General features: G+C 38.1%; 1 protein-coding gene across 2 annotated transcripts in view; it reads right to left on the minus strand.

Annotated features, from left to right (window-relative positions):
- Nucleotides 1–24,735, minus strand: part of LOC127572503 (sorting nexin-24-like) — a 118,277-nt gene that overhangs the window by 46,145 nt on the left and 47,397 nt on the right. For both annotated transcript variants that reach the window (XM_052019858.1, XM_052019859.1), the window contains exons 2-3: nt 10,308–10,391; nt 8,115–8,219 (exon numbers count right to left, since the gene is read on the minus strand). In XM_052019858.1, coding sequence (XP_051875818.1) covers nt 8,115–8,219; nt 10,308–10,391 — 189 coding nt within the window. The remainder of the gene's footprint in view (nt 1–8,114; nt 8,220–10,307; nt 10,392–24,735) is intronic.

Consider the following 24,735-nt stretch of genomic DNA (forward strand, 5'->3'; position numbering starts at 1 on the left):
AATGTTCTTATCTCTGAGTCAGAACCATCACGGTCCATGTCCCAATCTAGGAATTCGACGCACCCAGTACTATTCTGAGGGAGTGCTGCGCTTTCGGAGGAGCAGTCTGTCAGATGAGACATTAAACCAAGGCCCCATTTGCTCTTTCAGCTGGACGTAAAGATATCATTACACTATTTCAAATACAAGTGGAATTGTGTTGAGTGCAAATTGGCTGCTACTTTTATAAAAATGCTCTCGTTCTTCCATTCCGCATCTCTCTTTCTGAATACTAATGATCAGGATTGCAGCAGGTGTGAGAAATCACCAATTAACTCCTCACAAAACAGGTGAATAATTTAGCTTCTTAAAATGATTATTCTATCCCTGCCTCTGATACCAAGTACTAGTTTTACCTGCCAGCTTATTGCACTTTGTTATTCTCTGAATGCTAAACAAACTTGCATACACAATGAAACACATAGGATTCTAGGAGAGATTGATAAAGTGGATGGTGAGCAGATGTTTCCTCTAGTAGAGTTATTCTAAAGCTGGGTAAGACAGTTTCAGAATATGGAGTTGCCCATTTAAGATGGAGATAATGAGGAATTTCCACTCTCAGGGGGCTGTGAATCTTTGAAATTCTTTAATCACAAAGAGCTGAGGAGGTGGAGTTATTGAAAATATTCAAGGAGCAGACTGACATACACTTGAACTGCAAGGAAGTCAAAGGGTATGGGGGGGGGGGGGGGGGGGGGGTAGGGACAGCAGGAAAGTGGTGATGGTGCCAAGAATGGACCAATCATGATCAGGCATCCACTAGACTCCCATAAGGCATGCAAGTTTAGTGGCATGTAGAATCTCCTCAATGCACCAATGATGTAAGATGCTACTTTGGACTATCATTCTTAATGATGGAGGCATAAAAACTACTTTCTACTATTGTTCTGTGATATAAATGATTTCATATGCAGTTTTCTCAGACTACATTGCTTGTTCTTTGACAGTTCTGTCCACCTTTGTCTTGTTCATATTTCAGCTGTCAATTGTATTTTTAATGAAACATTGAAATTACTTAAAAAATCCTGAAATTAGTCTCTTAATATACACATCATTTACAGAAGTTTATGTGCAAATTTTGATGTTTGTAATTTTCATTAATTGTCAGTTTGTTTGCTATAGACTTGCATAATCACTGACCTTGCAGTTTGCTTGTTGGTATAGTGATACTAAAAGGCACTTAAATAATTGTGTAACAGGACAGATAAAAAAAAGTAAACATGATAAACTAAACTCTAGTTGATTTGATTTTTTTTTGAAAAGTGAACCAATTAGGAAGTTTGAAAACAGAGAAAGAGAAAGTATGTCATAATAGACACAAAACTGTCTTAAAATAATGTTTCTAATTATGCAAGGGAAATGTTACAACTAGTAAAGCAATTAAAAGGAGGTGCAGATAAAACTCTACGCATTTCCATACAATGAAGGACTCAACAAAAGCTTAATAAGAAGCTTTCCATGTCTGGAGAGATCATCAAGCAGCAAGCAGCATGAAAAATGAGATATTGCTACATTTATAGAATGATTTGCATACTTTTTAATCAGAAAGAAAGATTTTTAATGATAATCAGTTTTAAATAATTGATGCAAGGATACTGACCACAACAAAAAGATGAAGATATATCCATTCCAAATACTTACTCATAATAAAAAGTACATATGAGGTACTGGGTTGTATTAGCAGATGAATGCAGAGTACAAATCAATAATGCCGCTGTTAAAGTAGTTTAATCATATGGCATCTGGAGTACTGTATGGACTGCAAATAATTAGGAAATCACTGTCCTTGAGAAAGTACAAAGGCAAGCAAAATTAGTCATAGAGTCATAGTTATACAGCATGGAAACAGGCCCTTCTGCCCAACTCAATCATGCTGGCCAAGGTGCCTTCCTGAGCAAGTCCTAATTACCTGCATTCGACCCATATCCCTCTAAACCTTTCCTACTAATGAAGCCGTCCAGTTGCCTTTTAATTTTTAAAGTGGACTGGTGTTTACAAAAAATAAAATTGTTCCAGATTATAAAAGAGATTGACAAAGCTCATGAAGAAAAATTGGACCTTTCACTACAGGGAACGATGACCTCAATCTCCAGTCCCTTGCCCTGACCCATTAACTCCCCACACTCTAAGGTCCTCAGCAGCCAAGCATAACACAATCCCCACAAATACTGACTGTACCAGATCCCACAAGTTGTCAATATCCCCAGTTGCTGCCCTGCCCCTCACCACCCCATGTCACTGGAACCGGCACCATCTCTGGCATTGCCAGCAGTTTCATGTGCTGTTGAATATTGTAGTGACAGATACTTAAACAAAACCTTCACTGGCCTTCTTAATGGGAAGACTGAATAGTCAATATTTTTATTTTGGGAAAAGGGGTGAAAGAGAGCAGTGAGTGAGTTTCAGATTTGATCAAAATACAATGTCACTTTTAGATCTAATGGCTTTATACCATTGGGGTTTTTGGTCCAAATTAGCCCTCACTTTCTATGGTGTCATCCCTTCCCAATTTCTTAAGCACACTATTCTAACCATATAATTTTGCACATACCCCCTAAATTTCCAATTCTCTAAGCTTTCTGAACGTATTTGCAGCAAATTCTTCATTTCATCACTACTGTTACGTGTGCCTTCTTCTCCCAACGTTCAAACACCTTCCCTTGTTTGAAATAGAACTCCCAGTACAGCAGAAATAAAATTAATTAAATTAGACGTAAATTTCTGTTTGCTGGAGTACCTTCCAGTACCTTATGACACCAAAATCTTCAAATAGGTGATCAAAACTTAAAAAAAGTTGCTTCTTTTGCTGATTAAGGAGGGTGTCTGCATGAAAATCTCTGGGAATGGAAGCAAGATTGCAACTTGGATGCAAAGTTCTCCTATTTGTTCACCCACCACACAATGCCCTGCAACCCTGTGGTCTACCAAACCTTCTTCCTTCAAGAGTCCCATCTATTTTGCTAGATCTTCAATGCTTCCACTGTCTCCCCCCAATAAACTATCTGGTATAACCCTTTCAACTTCCTCTAGATCAACTTTTATTTCCATTAACAGTCCTTTTACCTTGCATCATCACATTTTCCATTTCATAATTGCTGCCTTCCCTTTGTTTCTCCCTCTGTCCAGCCCCACCCAAACGTTCCCTTATTCCTGGCTTTAAAAACTGGTAATTAATAATATTTTTAATGGAATGACAAAATGTTTGATTTGAAACATTGATCATTTCTTACTTCACAGATGTTGCGTGATCTGCTAAGCATTTTACAGCATTTTCAGGTGTCTCACATTGCTTTTGCTTATTCTGGATGGAGTCAGAGCAACACAGTAAACAGCAGCGCTGATTTGTAATCTCAAGGTTTTGCACACCCAGCAAGAACTTTCCTAAATTTTCCTCCACCTTCAGTCTCACACCAATTTTAATTTAAAGTTGATAACATAAGGAGATAAACATGTGAAAAATGATTGTGATAAAGGGGGCCAGTCTGAACGACTGGAGCACGCAGGGAGTGTGCAGATTTCACAAGGATTGCCTGCCACTGAAAACTGGTCCAATTCTCTCTGTCTTCTTGTCAGCCTTGGCCACAAGTATTAAGTCTGGTTGGTTTTATTAATATACCAATTCAGAAATGGTAAACAGCTGTGGATTAATTCTTGACAATCTTAAATTGGGTGTATTAAGTATGGATTTAATTTGCCACCATGTAAAAATATTGGCACAGCTGTGGAGAAGTGTGGGGACCACACAGTTCAACTTTCTCAGTTAGAGAGTAACATAGGAATGAAATCGAATAAAATACAGATAAAATGAAAATGTCATCTAAATAAAATCAGAGATGATGTGTTCAACATTCAGTATTGTGCAAAATGAGCCGAGAGATACCTCCTGAAATATAATTGTATTAGCTTGAAGCATCTGAAATATTCAGTAATCTTAACCAAGAATAAAATTTGTTCTACTTATTTGTTGCAAATTACTAAAATTACTGAACCTCTTGTGAATTGCTTTACATGATTATACATAAGATCTGTTGAACCTGATTTAACTCAAGCAAATTCTGTCAAAAGAAACAAATTTGACATACATTGGAATAGCTTATTTTGCAATGAGATACATTTTGAAATGTCTTATTTTAGGTGCATTCCCTTGAAAGATAAAATTTGCTTGGGAAGATGATAATATAGATATTCCAAACTAAAAGAAAATGATTTAGAATCGTAGTTCTACAATAACAAATATGAATGGGAATGAGGATCTCTCCTACAATTTTGCTTTATATGTATCAAAAAATAGATTACAGTCAATACAGCACAGGTAAAGCAAACCATCTAACTCATAAATCTGTGAATTCAGCAATGTGTTATATATAAAATGATTGCTGAGCTGGGGGTTCAGAGGCTATTTTTCAAAACTATGTCACTTTCAAAAAAAATATATGGTTTTACCACCATGTATGACAGGTAAAGAAAGATGTGTCTGGAGATGAAAGAACTGAAGTAGTTCCTACCACCTACACTTCTGAATTCAAATTAAAAAACACTATGACAATTGAGTGGAGAGTCTTGCCACTGGAGGGAAAATTGCTGGGGTTCACTTAGGCCATTACCAAAAGCCAGAAGACACAATGGGATCTGAAACCAGCAGATAGAAACAATGATGGATTTAAGTTATTAGCACAAAGGAAAATGATGGATGGTATTCTGCTTTTCTTAATCTACATCATCATCTAGATCTACCTAAAGATACTTTTGGTACTAATAAACTTAGTTAATGCCCAGATAAAATCAGAGTAATCTGACTGTAGGCTGCATCCATATCGATCAATAAAATCACTTGTACCACAGAAAGCACAGTTACTTGCTGACAGTCCCAGTCATTAATATTGTTTAACAGCACTAAGTCGACAATCAGAGGAAGAGCGATTTTAAGCACTTTTCGCCTTTCGACACTTTTGTCTTTGTAATAGGTTTGTAAATACTATGGTAATGACCTCAATTTAGAATGATTACTGTTGAATTAGAGGCAATTACTATCTACAAAGTATTTTTGAGGTTAAAAATGTGGTTTTAGACATTGCTTTAAAATGAAACAACTTTAGTTGGATTCAAGAACTTAATAAATCAAACTTCGAGAAATATTTATCACACCATTTATTTTCATGCATTGTTTTTGCGATTCCTTGATGAAAATACATAATCAATTAAAATGTTTTATTTAAAATACTAAAAACACTATTTTCAGTCATGCTATTTCCTCTTTGAATTGCTGCAGAAAAGAACAGTAATCGAGTCTTTGATCTTCTGAATACATAAGCATACATCAGCCAGTTCTCAGAATTATGTGATCAAAACAGTTGCTAGCAAGGATTCAGGAGTGTTATTTAATGTCTTTTCTCATTCCTACACTCCCACCACAAAAAAAAACACATATTGGACCAAAATGTTCTGGTTCTGGCTTGTGGTTCCAAAGGGAACTGCCAGCATACAGCCATTCACACTGAATTACATCCCAGACTTATGTAGACCAGTGCAAGTCCAGGACTTACTGAGTGACAGATGCTACCACACCTGTCATTTCTATCCTTTATTTGCCTCTCTGGAATTCCCTAACATTACTCAGATCCTGTGTTAGGTCACACCTGGCAAAGGATTGGTGGCCTCTTTCATTTAAATCGGGATTCTTGCTGATTTTGTTTAATATGAGACTATGTTCTAATGCACTTTATTTAAAAATAATTTAAAACTTGCAAAAACTTAATTGTACTCATAGGCTTGACAAAAGGTAAAACTTTGCCTGTAAGTCTGCCTCCGCCCCATTGCTGCCATATCACACTCTCGTTTGATGAAAGCACATTTCAAACAAAGCCTTATGCCATTAAAATACCTTTTACATAATCAGCAAAAGGTATTTTTAAATGAACCAAACTAGTGTATGGCAAGTCTGACACACAGGGTAGTCAACAGAGTAGCAACTAACTTTTAACATTTTCAAGTTTACCCATGGCCTCACCTGTTCCTACATTTGTTGGCTCCTACAAGCTCAGATCTTTGGCTCCTCCAGTTCTGACCTGTTGTACATTGCTGATTTTAGTTGCTCCACCACTGGCGGTAATACCTCCAGCTGTCTGCTCAACCTCAGGAATGCCTTCCCAATTCCTCCCTGCCATTCCCTTTCCTTTAACACACCCCCTAAATCCCACCCCCCACCTTTTCCAACTATGTGCCTTAATATCTCCTAATTTACTTGGTGTAATTTTTTTGACTATGCACTTATGAAACACTTTGGAGCCTTTTATGTGAAAAATGCTCCATAAAATGCAAGTTGTTGCTATGCTGCACACCCTTTGTACCAGAAATAGTTCCTTAAAAGTAAATAGGCAATATAGCAGAAGTGGAAACAAACAAAATGACTAATATAAACAGTTACACAGGACCTTCAAAAAAAATCAAGAGATGAGAATAGCATTTCTATAGGGTATTGCCATGGGATAATTATGGAAAATATTGCCAGTAAGGTGGTAAATCTCTCTCAGCATTTTATGTTGGTACAGCAGCAGTGCCATACAGGGTTTCATTCAGGGTTTGGTAGCAGAGTGGTTGTTACTTGACCAGTGTCCTGAGGCTGGAATCACCAATCTGGAGAACAGTTTGAATCCCACTACTGCAACTGGGGAACTGAAATTCACATAATGAATCTGGAAAGAAAGCACTGCTCTCAGTAATAATCACCACCAGAAACTACCTGATTATCATAGAAAATCAGCTGATTCACCGATATCATTACTTCAGGGAAGGAGGTCTCCCATTCATAGCTGGTATGACCCTCATGTGATATCAGAAACACCAATGTGGTTGACTGTCCATTACCTCAAGTCAGGGGTAATTAATGATGGACAATGAATGCTGATGTTGTCAGTAATGTACACATTTTGCTAACAAGTTTTTAAAAAATAGGTTAACTTTTTACTCAATTCCTAATTCTTTTACAGGTCCCAGTTAAAGCTTTTATACAATTATTTTACAATTCAGCTTCATCACAGTAGTCAGTTTATTAGTATAAAATAAATATAGGTCATCCAGGAGATATTTTATCATCTTGGGCATTATTAAAGAAGCAGGAGCTGCCATTCTCTTTTGCAGTGCAAGTCATCCAGAATACTTCTTGGATGACTTTATTATTTAGCCAGCCAAAGATCTGCGTATGAAACAAACTGTACTATTTTTTTAGATAAATCATGATAACACCAACCATGGACAAGTAAACAATGAAACATTTTTATGGCAACATACTGACTTGAATAACAGCATGAAACAATATAGAGTCCATTAATAAAAAGAGAGCTTTATAGACACCAGTGTATGGAGCTCTTTTTACTTCTGACTGTTCTCAGATGGGACTACTATTCTGATCATAGGTACTTTACATCTCTGACTATTTATACCTTCACGTCTGAATCATTTATATTCCAATGGATTGTTTCTTTTTGTTTTAATAAATCATTTACTTTTTAAAATAAAAATGACAAAACTTACAAGATCAAGGTTTTATCTGCCTTTCATACTTGCAAAGAACTGCCATAACTGATCACCAGTGAGAAGTCCCAAAAATAATTCTGTACAAGAGCAAAAGCATTGTGTAATAATAGGAATGTGGCAATAAGCTTCTAACAGACCAGAAAGGAATACTTTTTTCTATAATAGTGTACATTGTAAGTCTAAGTGGACCCACAGTCTCTTACTGCTATGACAGTGACAGAAATGGGCCATTATCTTTGTGTAGTCTGTATGTCAGAATTCTTGGCATCAACACTCTGCGATGTGAAGTGCCCTGTGATCTGATAGATCGATATTTCATAGCAGAATTCAAAAGGTGTGTGACAGTATGACAGAATAAAGCTGAAATATGTATTGAGGGTTGAAACCTATGATGTATTTAACAGGCTAAATATTGTTGAGGGCAACTCAGCGTAAAAGCTCATTTACACATGCTAGAAAGGAACTCCCATTGCAGAACACATTTATGCAACCTTGATTTATGAGGCGAGATGCTTCCTCAAAAAAACATTTTGTAAGTTTACCTGGAGGTAGGCTTCCAAACCATGGCGTCGCTGTTCTAAGACTTTAGGTACCCAGTTCCTCACGTGCTTTGAAGGCATTTCAGGTGCTTTGATGCTTTTCTTCAGCTTTTCAGAAGAAATTGAGTTATAATTAACAAAAATCAAAGCCAATTTGATACTTGCCAACACACTAGTCTAATATACTTTTTCCTATTTAGTTAATAGGTTTTGCAGAATAACATAAGCAAATTACTTAATAGAGGATTTTTCTTCCCACAGCACAAATAGGAAGTTAAATATAGGTGGATTTTTCTAGATCAGCTGCAATTGCAGAAAATGAGTTGTTAACTTTGACCAATTTCTGGTCAGCTTTCAGTCATCTGCCATTTTACAACATGTCATGCTTAAATTCAAACTAGTTTGATGATTTTAAAAAAGTATTTCAAAAACAGACAGAAGATAAGCCAGAAACAATGCAACAGTGGTACTGATGGTTTAAATTAATCTTCAAAATGCCTTGGCAAAGTTACCATAAAAAAGCTTTACATAAAGAATAAATAAAATAAGGGGAATTTATGGTAACAGCAAAGATATAGTTGTAACACTGAATGCAAATAGTTGGGGTACAGTGAAGATTTTCAGATTGGCAAGTTGCAATGAATGGCATTTCACAGGGGCCATTGTCTGTTTCATATTTCAGGTATATAAAGTGCAGTTGAATTAAGGAATTGAAGGGAAACAGTATTAAAGCATGCCAAAAGCACCAAATTAGAAAGCTTAACATATGATGCTGAAATTCATAAAAGAAAGCATGATAAAAAAGCTAATGGTGAATATATATGATCCATTCTGTGATTGAGAGAGAAAGGGGAAACACTTAAAAATGTTAAGACCAAAATAAAAGAGGCACACAAGGTTTGTGGTGTGCAAATACAATGGTAATAAAGGAAAGTTGTGACGTCCTCTATCTCAGCCATCACCACCCAATCTCCACTTGCAAAAATCCACCCCAATGTTTCAGCAAATTGCTGTGCATTTTTTAGCTGATAAAATGGACAGACTTTCCATTTTTCATCACTTGAAGTGTGCTGTAAAAAGATGCAAGATTGTTTGATTGGCAGTTGTTACAATTCAAAGCATACATTCCAACCACATTTTCCCCCAAATTTCTATTCACTATTATTTCAGCACTGCATGTCCTTAAGGGAGGTGAAATACTGGAATTGGTACCTCAAAAACAAAGAGTAGTCCACTGGGGACTGAATAGTGCACATCTTTCACCTTTGACATCAGGGTTCAAATCCAGCCCTGATGAGTGGAATTAAATTGCGTTTTCTTTGCCAGCTACATAGGCCTATCAGGACTTATACAGTGCCTAGTGGAAAAGGTTCACAGAACAAAATTAACCACAATTTGACACAAACTTTAAATCATAAGCTTTGATAATGTAGGAAGAATTTATAAAGATGCAGTAATGGGTTCTCAGCTGAGGCTGTGGTTAAGACACATTGCTGGGGTTTTGAAGAGGAAATACTCCCCTGCAAGCAGTTTATTTGACTATTTCAAAGGTTCTATCTGTGCTTACTGTGACTAAGAGGGAGAAAAATTAAAGTACAGAATATCTCTAAGGAATAAATTTAAGCCAACTCTGATTATACAGTACTACCAACTGACAAAACTGTGCAAAGTACTTTCAACAGTGGGGGGTTTCCATCCCTGCTGTGCGATGAGTAAATCTGACTGCCTTAACAAGGTAGCAGAGATAGTAGATCTTCAAAAATATGGTTCTGTGCAGCATAGTGTATAAACGGCTGCATTGTGCAGTGATTAATTGGGACTGTGGCCAACCAAAGTGTTACAAATGTTGTACTCAGCATCAGCTCAGAAAACAGCATTTGTGAACAATATTTTGTTGCAGAATCCTTCCATCAACAGCGGTCAAGGAGTCATCATTGCAGCTGCTTCCTTCCATGATAGTACTGCCAGGTGAGTAATGAACTCTTCAGATGAATGGAGGCAAATTCAAGACAATTCAAGTTTCCAGCAAAACCTGGCTGCTTACAAGGTAAATACTCTAAGGATGTCCCTTCAGCTGATGATTAACAATCCCACTTGTTCTGTGGACCTATAGCAGTAACCTACAGCGAGTAGATATTGGGTTGGGCAGAGGTTGGGTGGGGGTGGTGGAACATGTGGAGTAATGAAAGAAATTACCTTTTTATGCAGTGCATGAAATTCACTGTACCGTTTCTCTACAAAGTGCTTCCTTCCACTCATGAGTACTTCAATTTTAAATACCTACAAAAAGAAAAACAATAATTTTTAAAAAATTTTAAAACTGAACAATAAAAAAGTCTTCAATGATACATAATGAAGCACTGACTCACGATAACGTTGACAGAAGCTCAATTACCAAGTTTATTCAACAGAAATTACAGTTTTATTTATTTTTAAACTTTGCCAGCTTTGGCACACTGGCAAATCAGCGAAAATTAGCTTAGAATTAAACTGCTTAACCAACCTTAGACAAAAAAAAGGTTAGAAATGTGAATTTAGAAGAGAATAAAAGTTTATTTTGTCACTTTTCCATTCTTTCTTTCAGATGATCAACTTGCAGTGCAACAACAACATTTTTGTATATTTGAGATTTCTAACATTTATAGTTTGCTTCAAATTAGCTTACAGAGCGCATTGCTAGGACATAAGTTTACAATTTTGTGGTTCTATGCAAAAAACACAGATACCATTAAGATAACAGAAACCATTAAGACCTTACAAGTATTGCAGAGGTGTGAAACCGCTCCTGCTGCAAGCTAATTTCCTTCTAACCTACACATATATTCATTTAAAAAAAATCTCAGCTGGACATTTTCAATCTGTTGTAGCACGATGAAGGATAGCAAAAGTTCACTTTCATTACAAGACAAATATGACAGGTTCTATTGCTTTCACTGGCCTGCAGAAGGTCAAAAGGCCAGAATATCAAGCCTCTGGGTGTGCTAATTAATACCCTGCACAGTGTCACTGCCTGAATCTAGGGTCACTGAATTCGTCTGGAAAATGGATGATAAAGAACATAGGAGAAAGCAGCCATCAAAGCACAGGTACTCAGCACCGGAGCTACAAAAGCAATAGCATACATCTTTATTTTGAGAAACACTTATAAATAGGATTTAAGTATTTTTGTTTTTCAACAAAGAAACATTTAGAGAGCAAGGGGAAACAGTTCAAGCACATGAATTACTTGATCCACTTTATCTTTTACACAATAGCAATTGTTTTGACTAATATTTTATAACATTAAAAGCCACTATATTTCAATAAAAACGTCTGGAACATGCAAAAAGAAAATACAGAAATTACAAATAAAAGGTAAGTTTGAACACTTCATCATACATACAAAAATCAGCTGTAGGAATATAAAATGGATTTAAAATAACAAAATGTTAAAAATATTTTAAGTACAAATGGCTTGCCACTTACTTCTAATGCTGTTTGTATTTTTGTTGTTTAATTACATTTACTCATGGTCTAAATTTAAATCTCCCAACAATAAGAAATACAGAAGATCTTGGTTTATTTTTAAGAGTTCAATGAGCCACCTGCACATTGAGTTAGAATTTAACAAAGTCCAACTTAGAGAATCCCCCAATTTTTAAAAGTAACATTTTGCTAAAAGTTTCAGCAAATTAGTGCTCTAGAAGGAAATTGTTGGTGAAGCACAAACTAAGTCATTCAGCTTGCTCATTCCAAAGTAAGATAGAAACTCATAAGCCATTCCCTAGATACTTAAGATGATGAGATCACCAGCATTCTGTGCAAAGTATATGATCATGAAAGTATACATTAAGGAATCTGAAAAACAACAATTATACATTCCTTCGTAAAAACATTTGTAATCTGCTCCATCAGATTCTATCCAACCTATAAGTTCTCCAGAGAAATAGTATATTGGCATAATTTTTGATCCTGTTCAGAGGTGAGGCTCATCAGTCCCACTGATCGGTGGAGAAGTGGACTGCAGAAGATGAGCAACATCTTGTAAATTCCTATCTATTTGGTTCATTAGGCTCATCAAAGTGCCGACAATGTTTGGATAGTTGACAGTTAAATTTCCACAAAAGCTACTAAAACTAGCAATGCAAGCCCTGCTCTGCAGAGGCCCATTTGAAGCTGGCAACGAGATCTGTTGAAGAGTGAGGATGGCGTGCCAAATGACATCAGGCAGGAGGAAAGCAGCCAGGCTCACAATTTTGGTGCAAAATTCCTGAGCAGGCCTCCAATATCTGTTATTAACTCCTTGGATGAGAAAAAGAGATTTCTTTTCATAGTTGGATTCCTGAAGTCTTCTTCTCTGTTCTGCAAGTAAGGAGGGGATGACACCTACGACCACGTGGGATACCTCTGTTCTCTACTCGCTTCTGTTCAGGAGCTGTTTTAGTCAGGAAACATTCTCTGATCTAGCTATGGTACCAATCTCCATCTGGTATTTGGAATGGTCAAAGCAGTTGATGATACCTCCTCCACAATGCATTCTTCTGTGGAAGAGTTCAAGGACCAAAGCTGGGATGTCATGAACAGACTACACAGTAGTGGGCAACAGCTCATAGCAGATCACAATGTTCGTAAACTGGCTGGATCTGCTATGAGGTACACTAAGGAAGCATCCTCCTCAGATAACCATCAATTCAGTTCTCCATTACAGACTGCTCTAGAGGGGGTCACTAATGTTGGGAGCTTGCTGCTTCAACCAGGAGAGAACTATAATGTTACATTGCCTCCTCTTGTGCTATGCACCATTTTCTGTTGCAGATGTAAAAAGAGTTGAGGCGATTGGTTTTTGGTACACAATAAAACAGAAAATCTACATAAAAGCACGGCTGTTTACAGATTACTGAAGACTTAAATCAGGTTATCTATCATCTGCAAGGGACTGCAGATGCTGGAACCTGGAACGAAAAACAAACTGCTGCAGCAACCCAACAGGTTGAACAGCATCAGGACTGATGCAGGGTCTCAAGCTAATCATTGACAATTCCTTACCCCTTCCACAGATGTTGCTCGACCCGCTGAATTCCTCCAGCAGTCTGTTTTTTGCTATCTATTCATTTACGTCATTGCATTTTGCAGAATCTGAGTGCACGTTAATTGCCATACTTCCCACAGCAATGACTACATTTCTGAACTACTTTATTGGCCGTAAAGTTGGGATACTGAGACCATGAAAAATAGTTTATAACTACAAGTATTTTCTTTCTTTGGCAGGTTTTGAATGGAAAGTAAGTGGCTGGGGTGAGAAGGGAGGAAAGCATCAGGGGGGATTCCTTGTTTCACAATAGCCATTTTGTGACAACAGAGACTGCTGTGAAGGCAACAAAATGGGAATGCAATCTGTGTATTGAGGATGAGGAATGGTGCCATTTGCCACTGTGATACAGGGAAGAGAATGGTTCATTGTTGGGGTTGTGAGTGGAGAGGATTATTACCTAGTGGTTTTGAGAGATGATTAAACGAGGATCCCTACTCAAAGCAGCCAGCGTAATGAAGACCCCACCCACCCGGATCATTCTCTCTTCTCTCCTCTTCCATCAGGTAGAAGATACAGGAGCCTGAGGGCACGTACCACCAGGCTTAAGGACAGCTTCTATCCCACTGTGATAAGATTATCGAATGGTTCCCTTATACGATGAGATGGACTCTGACCTAACGATCTACCATGTTACGACCTTGCACCTTATTGCACTGCACTTTCTCTGTAGCTGTGACACTTTATACTGTTATTGTTTTTACCTGTACTACCTCAATGCACTCTGTACTAACTCAATGTAACTGCAGTGTGTAATGAATTGACCTGTACGATCAGTATGCAAGATAATTTTTCACTGTACCTCGGTACAAGTGACAATAATAAACCAATACCAATACCTTTAATACTTCTCTCTGGTCATTAAAACATTTCCTGCACACGTCTTGGAGTTCACCACCTCAGCAACCACTCTCCAGGCCAAGAAATGATCCACTTTGGATTACTTATTTCCACTGGTGAGAAGCCAAAGTCTCTTGTTTTCACCAGGTTTTCTAGTGAAGCATTAGAGAATTTCAGATTTGCTCTTGCACAACAATGCACATTTTAGGAATAAAAGGTAACAGCAGAAGAATACATGCAACTGTTAAGAATCACATTCCCTCTTTAAATGAGCCTTTGGAGGCCACCAGAATGTACATCCTAGAAGTAGGGAACTGTTCATTCCCAACACATCAAGCATTAGTTAAATTTAAAGAGAGACCACAAGCTATATTCCTGGTTGAAAGGGTCTGTTTTATTAAGGTACATCTGAACAGGTTGGCCTTATACCCACTGGGAGTTCAGAAGAATGAGAGGTGATCTCATTGAAACGCAAGATTCCTGGGGGGGGGGGGGGTGGGGGGGCTTTATAGGGTTAATGCTGAGAAGGTATTTTCCCTTATGGGGAAAGCTAGACCTAGTTCCAGAATAAGGAATTGCCCATTTGAGATGGAAATGAGGACAAGCTCTTTTTTTACCTCTGAGGGTTTAAATCTTTTGAATTCTCTACACGAAATGGCTGTTAAACATATTCTAAAATAGATTTTTGGCATCAAGCTTCAGGGAAAATCAAGTGCTACTGGGATCAGGTAGGAAAGTGGAGTTGAGACCAAGATCAGATAAGCCATAGTTTTATTGACTGGCAGAGAAGACCTGAGAGACAGTAGGACTTACTCTGCTCCCGTGTCCTTGTGATGCTACAAGCTGAGCCAGCAAACGAGTTTTGCATTTGTCCTATCCTCATTCGCCTGCAACTGATTGAGTTAAAATTCATCTCATAGTTTAACTTAAAGGGAATAAAAGAATTTTAAACAAATAGTGCACCATTCATTTTAGCACTCATTTCTGAATTACTCTAACACATCAATGACATTTTAAAGATACTAAGTTCGACATACAATAATCCTAGATATACTCCCATGCCTACAGATATTTTATTAATATTTTAAACACATTTGCTGAGAACTTTGAGTAAATGGACAAGAACCACATTTAAATACTTTTCAAACAGTCACTAAGTATACATTTAAAGTTTCTTTCTCTTGTACATATGATCTTACATTTGTCAAATCCTAACCTATCCATTTAATCTGTTCAGTTCTCTCATGGTGTTATTAATCCTCCTTGCACTCGACATCCAGTGACAAAGCTTGGGCTTGGATAAAGGATATGTTACCAGAAATTAACTCCACAATATCAATTACAAATAGTTTATTAAACAACTAGAATGGTCCTGCAAAATGTCTCCAATCACTTTCTCCCACCCCCTTCCACAACCACAGTAATTCTGGCTTAGGCACGATCCACCTTATTAACCATCTTCAGTTGTACTGCCGCAGCAGTCATCAATCCAATGAGAGCAAAATTCAGTGATCTTAAAAATCCCATTAAAATAAAAGACAAACTTCTAATGATTGGCTGAAAATTGAATAAAATCATAACCTTTAATTTTAAGTATGGATGCAGTATTGTGGCACCTCAAAATTCAAAATGATAAATTTATGTGGACTGCAGCTCTTTTTCCCCTCACTTCCCTTCCTTCCTCGAAACACAAAGGGAATTCATACCGAGAAGTAGGTTTTTAGATTTCCACTCAAGATATTACCAGGGATCAGCTATTATTTGATGGCACTGCTGATGTCTCCTATTATTTTACAGATGAATACAAGAAAGCTCATGACCAACTCTTATTCACTCATTACGCCTGAGCAAATTGACCTATACTGGCTCTTGAATACCACCACTTTAAAATTCTCAGCCTTGTTCTAATTCCTCCATTGCCTTTTCCCTTCTCTTCTTTAAATGATTAAAGATTCCTACAGGCCTCTTTTAATATCATCCTTAAAACCACTCCATATATTAGTTCAAGCATTCTGTCACATGTCCAAGGCTTATGTGATTCCAAGGCTCTTCTACAAGAACATAAAATAAAAATGAGAGGAAGAGAATGCCATTCAGCCCTTTCTCCCTGCCCCACCGTTCAATGTGGCCAATTTTTTTTTAACCTTTGCACCACTTCCTTAAACTCATGTCCCTTGATTCCCTTAATATTCAAATATTCTTTCATGTCTGTTTTGAATATACTCAGTTACTGAGCCTCCAAAGCCCTTTTTGGTAGAGAATTCTTTCCAGACCTGTTATTTTCCACTTTTTCCAGCAGATTTTTCTTAATATAATCTTCCATGAAAGCAGTCCTGAAATATTTGTTTTATTTCTTTGCCATTTCCTTATTCCCCAATATAATTTATCATCTCTTCCTTTATAAAGGGCCCATAGTAACTTTTGCTAATCTTTTTCTTTTTACTTATCTATAGAAGCCTTTCCAGTCTGTGCTTGTGTTTCTTGCTGGATTACTGTTGTATTCTACTTTCCCTTTCTATCATCTCCTTTGCTGAATTCTGAAACTATTCCAATCCTCAGGCTTGCTGGTCTTTTGGCAATATTATAACCCCTTTTCCTTTCATCAATTACTAGCAAGTTTTTTTTTGTTTGATATGTTTGGACCACTTTCCCCACATACTTTATGTCCCTTAAAATGATATGTAGTTGTTGTAATCTTTAAGCATTAGCTGCTTCTTGTCTACTGTCATACTTTTTGATGTTGTTTCCTAACATACCATTGCCAACTTAACATCTTATATCTTCATCGTTTGTTTTGCTTAGATTTAAGACCCAGGTTTCAGTGCTTGTGGTTGATGAGAAATATTAATAAATCCTCCAACTGCAGCTTATGCAGAATTGGCTTCCAGTACTAACCTCCATCATATTCACTTAGATAATTCAACTAAATGTGGCTTAGGTAGCATCTGAAGAATAATAAGAGTAACATAAATAAGATCTAGGAAACTGGCTATTACCAAGTCATTATTATTCAATTTATGTACCTTTACATATATTATGCAATTAATAAATCCATTTATATAGTGCCATTATAGAAACATTGATAACCATGGGGGATATACCTTTACCGTCTTATTGTACATCAAAGGTATATCCCCATTTATTCTCTGCCTACAACCAGAATCCAAGAATCCTTAACCCTATCCAAAGTCATGCATGAAATGTCAGATGAAGGCCCTCAGGTATAAGTTAGAGTCCAGAATGGACAGCAACACAGTATGAATCACTGTCGTTCCAAAATGTAGGATCAGCAGTTCCAAACCTCTTCTATGTGGACATCCAAAAAGGGAAAAAAGCTGTTCCAAGAGGTTTAGTATTGATTTTTTTTCTGAACAAAGAGACTTTCTCTGGTTACATGATACATCATAATCAGGTAATTTGTACTAGTGTTTCACCAGCTGAAGAATACCACACTCAAAAAATATGTTGACTTGCAAAAAAGTGCAGAATTTTTCAGAGGATTTTAACAAAAACAGAAAAACCTTTCCTGAAAAGATCAAATGTCAGCTTTTTTGTTGGAACTATTATTGTGCAATATGTTACAGCACAGTACAATATTCTAATCAATCAGCATTGACCTCTTACCTCCCACACCTCCTTCTAGGGTTGTATATAATTAGAAGCAATGTGCTCTCTAAAGTGAATTGGTCTTACTGTACTGTATCTGGTTTAAAAAAAATTACACTTCCAATCAAAAATCAATAGGATCTTGACCCAACATACACAGACATCCTAAATACTGCCAAGAAAAACCAATTAAATAGAAAGACTGCCTGAATAAGACAGTAAAACAAATCTAAAATACATCATAACTAAAAGATATTGTATAACTAAAGCAACACCAAAACAGAAATGGTATCTCCAATCGTCTCAAATCTTTAAAATAAAAATATTCTTCACCACGGATGAATTTACTCCCGACACCACCATCACTCCCCAGTAAAATCACCCACTGCCACCACCTCCCAATTTATGAAAACTATTGGAGAATTTTTTTTTGTCTCATTGGTCAGTTTATGTTAATGGACATTCAAATACCCAACACCATATACAAAGAAACAGACAGAACAAAATGAAGGATTTTATAATAGAATTAAATAGAATCAAAGTAAAATGGTGAAAGTAAATTAGAAGCAGTGATAACAAACAACTAAAAATCAAAAATATTTCCAAATATAACCCTTTTAACAGCACACAGTAATGGGTCGGATATCAATTTTTGTGCACAACTAAAAAGACCAAGGAAAGGGTCAGAAGACCTCCATCACAAGAACAAAGCACATTTTAAACAAAGTGATTTCTTCTCACAAACGTAGGCCATAGTTTACACAGCAGTACAACATGCAGTTAGATAAGAGGAAAACTGTGGAAATATGAAATGTATTATGAAGAGAAAAGTATATTTTCTTACTTGACCAAAGACCATGAAAAGAAACAACTTCATAAAAATTATTTGTCAAGAAATTGAGTTAATTTACGCCCACATTTTTGAGCAAATCAAACACAGATGAAATTAAAAACTGCTGGAGGAGCTCAGAAGATCAGGCAGCATCTGTGAAGGGAAATGAATAGTCGACGTTTTGGGTTGAAACCCTTCATCTGGCTTCATTAGTCCAGATGGAGAGTCTCAACCTGAAACATCAACTGTCCACTTCCCTCCAGAGATGTTGCCTGACCCACTAAGTTCCTGCAGCAGTTTGCTTTTTGCTCTAGATTCCAGCATCTACAGTCCTTTGAGTATCCCTAAATACAGTCCCTGACTCAGGTTAACCTAGAGTCAGATTGTCTTAATTATCAATTGTGTGCAAAATGGTGCTCATTTGGATACTGGATTGGGTACTTCCATTTATTATGTTAGGAAGGTTTATATGAACCTAATGACATTGGCATTCACACAATTCCAACTTTCGTCCTTGCTGGTATAAACTGGAACTTTTGGATGAGACTTACATCTGATTATTCTCAGCAGAATTTAGGACACATTGTTGTACTTTGTTGGGATTTTTTAGTTACTTAAAGGAGCACCCTGCTGAGAACTGACTTAGCACCTTCAGAACTCACTGCAGGTTGCAGAATCACCTTCCTAAGTCCACAGAAGGTATTTCAACTAACAAAGTATTCTTTCACTATATTGCTGCTGACATACTCATTCAATGGATGCATCAATGGTCACAGCAATCTGTTACTGGAGCTGTCACCATACAATGATTGGCTACGCAAGGCTGCAAAGTCATTCCATTGCAAGAAAAGCCAACTTCCAGAATCTTCAGGGACACCATTTCTAACCAGATCCCTATGAAGAATGTACATATGTATATGTGCAGGTTTCCAAGGCCTGGATCATAAGCATGAAATTTGGATATGACTGCTCCTGGACTGCTCTCTCTATGGAGGTCACTTTGACTCTCAGTTTTCTCACAACAGGATCACTCCAGGTGACTGCAACAGATTGCTGCCATGTCTAACAATATGCTGCTCCCTGAAGCAATAGAGAAGTCACCCAGACACTGCTCTTGCCTTGGGATGATTTCATCTGCCTCAATTTCAGCCCAGAACAGATGGCATCATGGGCAGTGGGATTTACCGTCTTCCCACAAGTATGGGCAGCCATTGAGTGCACTCACGTGCCCATGAAAGCTCTCCATCAATAACCTAGGCATTTTCATCTACTAAAAGGAGTTCCACTCCCTTAATAAGCAGGTAATTAGATCATCAGAAGACTTTCCTGATGGTGATGGCCATGTTTCTGGGAAGCACACGAGATACCTCTATTCTTAGGGAGACCAAACTGCAGATACTGACCATGACCAGCACTGCCAAGAAGAATAGATCCAAAGGGACAAGGGCTCTGCTTTACTTTTATCGCACTTGGTCCTAGTCCTATAAGTGTAGCTGAGCACTGCTACACAAGCACCAGAATAGCTATGGAAAATGACATTGGTCCTTTGAAAATGAGATTCTGGTTCCTTCACCTGTTTGTTTGCTCTGTAGTGCATGCCTACATGTGTGGAGACTTCATCATTCCATGCTATATGCTGCACAACGTAGCAATCTGAAGACAACAGCTAGACATAGAGGTAGAGACACGGAGCCTGAGTGACATGAGGTAGATATGAGCTGTAGGATAACAGGAAAAAGATGACCGGAGGATAAGGAAGGCTATCAGGAGTAGCATTTCACCCGGCTCACCTCCCAACACAGCAAAGAGGAAAGGTCTGACTGCACAGGAAACGAGGGAATCACTGATAGAGGAAGACATTCATAACTTTCAGTGGCCTGATCACACTTATAATTTTGTGTTGGAGGAAGGGTGTCACCAGCTTTAAAAGCCATTCGGTGAGGTCAGCTACTGCCTGCCTGATGCAAGACAACCCTTTTGCTGCATTTTGCTGGTAACTGAGCTCCAGTCAGACGACTGTTAAAGGGCCTACACTGGAGCAAACAGCATGTAACTAGGGCAGGTAGCTGATGATATTTGGGGGAAAGGGAGACCTATCCCACAATAATTTCCTACATCCTACTGTATATATGACACTGTATATTACACTTCAATGAATGAATCACTGATCATTCGCTTGATAGCAATGTCCTGTATTCCCTGAGCAGTGTCATCTTGCTTGCTTAACTGTGATTGCTGTATAGAACATACTTTCCTTGAATCTGCTCTGCATGTGTAAACACTGGTCAAACTCCTTTAGACTGCTGCTCAACATCAATGGCAGTTAGTTAGCATTATAGCCACAGCACATAACATAATGATCAAAATATCCTTCAATGGGTAAGGAGATGTACTGAAAGACTAACAGTTCAGCAAGTGAAGTCCTCAATTATTCAGCAAACAACAATCTCCCATGAGACTCAAATGAGGATCACAATAAGCCATTGCACCAATTGACCACTTCAAGGTGCACAACTGATGGAATATCAGTGGTAGAAGGATCACTTTTCAGTCAGCTCGCAACAACTGGATCTGATCAATACGGCATCACACTTTGCTTCACAAATCATCAGTTCCTGCCAACACTCATGTAATCCTGTCCCTTTCAATCCCCTGCTGGTGGCCAACAATGCAGTAAAATAGAGCAGGTATTTCATCTCATACAACCTCCTTCAAACTCCTGCAATCAGAAAGAGTCCCTTCCTCAGAGGTACTCAAGTTACCAAATCTAAAAGCAAACCAAGCAGGAATAAGAATTGCAAGGTCGTAATCAACCTTACACTGGGGGAGTGGGAGGTGTGGTGTCAGATGCAATCAATACTGGGAGAACTTGGCGGCTGTGATACAATTCTAAATACCTCATAGTCTTCTGGTGTGCTACAGTGATGCTACAACTTTTGGGGGAAAATCACTACTAAATATATAGATGCAGTCAAGGTTTAGTTTGAGCACATTCACGTGATGGGACGTGCGGTAAAGAGAGCAGACGCTACACCAGTGATTTATCTCTGCATTATTAGGTATGATTGGCACTAAATAAGATTTCTTTTCAATAAAGCTAGCCACTTGAGGATACTTTAAAACAATAGAAAATCATGGATATTGTAAGACATTTCAACAGAATAATATATTCTAATGTCTTTCTGTCTATCAACCTTGTGTGTGGGTTTTTGATGCCCTAACGCTGCATTGCAGTGTCCCCCTGTGTGGCTGCAGTCTGGCTGCTGGAAGACTGTTGCTTTTCACTTTGAGTTCCCACAGATTTTCTTGCTGACAAACCAGAAACTTTTGCCCTGGTTGGACTGTCTTCAATCTGCTACTTAGGGCTAACTGAGGAAGCATTCTGGGATGCTGGCTGTGGGGCATGGTAAGAGGCCATTAAGGGAGGTATATTGGTGTCCTTGTGCGTGTGTGTGTGTGCACGTGTATGTGTGTATATATGTCTGTGTGTGCACGTGTATGTGTGTGTACATGTCTGTGTGTGTGCCTGTGCCCACACATATACGTTTACATGCGCCCGCACATGTACATGTGTACTTATATGTGTGTGTGCAGGCACGCGCTTATGCATGTATGTGATTGTGTCCGTGTATGCAACGTCTGACTGAGTGAGTGAGAACATGAGCAAAAAGGTATTTAGGTTGTGTGGAGCTCACTTCGACATATCCAGTTAAATTGTGAATTGTTTCCAGCAGTGTTCCATGGTGCGGGGATTCTCACTCCTGACCAAAACTACTCCAGCCGCTACCACCCAGGCTCTTCTAATGATGACTCTAGAGTGTTCCTTGCATCCTGGCCTCACTAGGACTCTCTAGGACCTCTCTATCATACTGGTGAAATGCAGAGCTCGCTCCCTTTCCCTGCATTACTTCCTTACTCAATTGGCATCATGATTGTGTGTTGTGGCTGCCTGGCTGCCATGAGAAGTGTGTCTTTAAGGGCTAACGATTTTGTATGATTGGTACATTGGAGAGGGGTAGCAGCTGCACTAGGTTGGGCAAGGTTCTGTCAGGAACTAAGTAGGTCCCTTCTAAACAAATGTTTCTGGATGTAAAACAACTCAGCACCGTTTCAAACATCCTTATGGATAATTTTACGTTTTTTTTTGCAGCAAAAACAGGTGTTATGCAACATGAGTTTAGTGAACCAAAAATAGGGCAAAATTCAAATTTTGAGCTATTAAAGTACAGATTGCAAGAGAACAAAGTACATGTATCTGCCAGCATATAAAACTGCATTGTGCTAGTATAAATTTAAAGAGTGTGCTGAAAATATTCCGCTGATGACATCAATAAAATATCTAAAGAATCACAATAAATTTTGTAAACACACAGGTAACAGTGACAGTAAAGTTTAAGGAGGTAACCCAGAGAAGACATTCTGAAAATTGGGAGATTATGGAAATACTTCAGATTGGAACAGGTGCTGGCAGTGGTGGGGGTGGGGGACAGTGGGGTTAGAGAGGCTGACTGGGGGAATAAGGACGTAAATACTTTGAATCAAAGGGTTTGATTATAAAAATTTGGAGGAAAAGAATTACCATCACTGGAGGCTAGGAATTTGCAGAAATTGCATTGCTATTTTGCTTTTAGAAAACAAATTATAATGTCACATTCATTGGTTTTGCAGAGTGTCGTAGGGGTTACAGCCAAAATTAAGTGAAAGTGGAAATGATTTTTTGGATCCAAAAAAGCACTACGCAAGGCCATTTCTTCCAATACTCCCCCTTTGCAATGCAAGCAGACATGAAGATATAGTACACTACAAATAAATGTGAAATATCCTACACACAATAGAATCAATCTATTTCAAAATGTTTTGGGGAGGATTATTAGGGCAGGCACGGTAGTGTAGCAGTTAGCGTAACACTTTACAGCGCCAGCAACCCGGGTTCAATTCCGGCCATTGTCTGTAAGAAGTTTGTATATCCTCTGTGTCTGCATGGGTTTCCTCTGGGTGCTCCGGTTTCCTCCCACATTCCAAAGATGTACGGGTTAGGAAGTTGTGGGCATGCTATATTGGCGCCGGAAGCGTGGCGACACTTGTGGGCTGCCCCCAGAACACTCTACGCAAAAGATGTATTTCACTGTGTGTTTCAATGTACGTGTGACTAATAAAGATATCTTATCTTATCTATTTTTAGTGGATTTCTGTGTTCATGCTACAGGAATCCTTCCAGTAACCAGTAATAAATAGTTTTGTCAAAACTACTTAATGCCAACTGGACTTTACTAGACCAAGTATTCTGAAAACTAACTCTACTACTTAGATAAATGACATACAATAATTTACAGTAGAACGTAACTGATTTCTTTGGATAATGCTGTAAAGGAGACAATTATTTTCAATAATAAAAAATAACAATGCCACAAATCCCTTACATAGTTATCCACACTGTATGGAGACTTTATACTGGCAACATGATTAGTACTGATTTGTTATAATGCTCTTGGTCTTCCAGTCCAAACATGCACAGGTGTGTACCCCACTGCACTTTTAAGAAGACACCTGCTTGGATTGCCCACCACCATGCCAGAAACCTGGTGGAAATTCCTGTGCTCTTCTGGTGCTTCCCCATTGCCCCATTCCCTCACAGCTTGATATGGAGAAGCCACCTTTGAGGTCTGGTGTTAGGCAGGCTAGGGTATGCACTGCAGCTGCTCAGCATTGAAATGTGGGGCTCAAAGCTGCATCTTGGCAGGCAAACTGAGTGCACTTATTGCTGAGGACTTAAATACCTGCTTCATGTATTGACAGGCCTCCTGGATCCTACAGTCTCTCTCATCACCTCCTGTTGGATCCAAGTGAAACTGCTGCTTCCTCTTCTCTTTGTATGGCTACACAGCTCTCCCAAAGTGGGTATTTCTCTGTGGTAAGAACTTCCACAATGGTCAATAGTCCTTGTTACCATAGACAAATATCACTGAGGTATCAGCATACACAAACCACAAGGGAAAATATCCTTATACCTCCCCAAGCATAAAAATAGATTTAAAATTTCATGTATTTTTTTTTAATATCGCTGTAAAGTTTGTGGAGATTCATGTTTGTCTTTGACTTCTACATACTTTTAAATTGATACTGAACTAACACACTTTTATTGTGTTTTATTAACAATGCCTATTAAATAAAAGTTGCAGCTAACGGCACTGCAAGTCAGCAACCAACATGATATATTGTGCACATATCCCAAGCTTTGATGCCAGTTTAACTGGCCTTCTATTCTAAAACCAAACCAA

This window comes from Pristis pectinata, chromosome 7, assembly GCF_009764475.1.
Source record: "Pristis pectinata isolate sPriPec2 chromosome 7, sPriPec2.1.pri, whole genome shotgun sequence".
Taxonomy (NCBI): Eukaryota; Metazoa; Chordata; class Chondrichthyes; order Rhinopristiformes; family Pristidae; genus Pristis; species Pristis pectinata.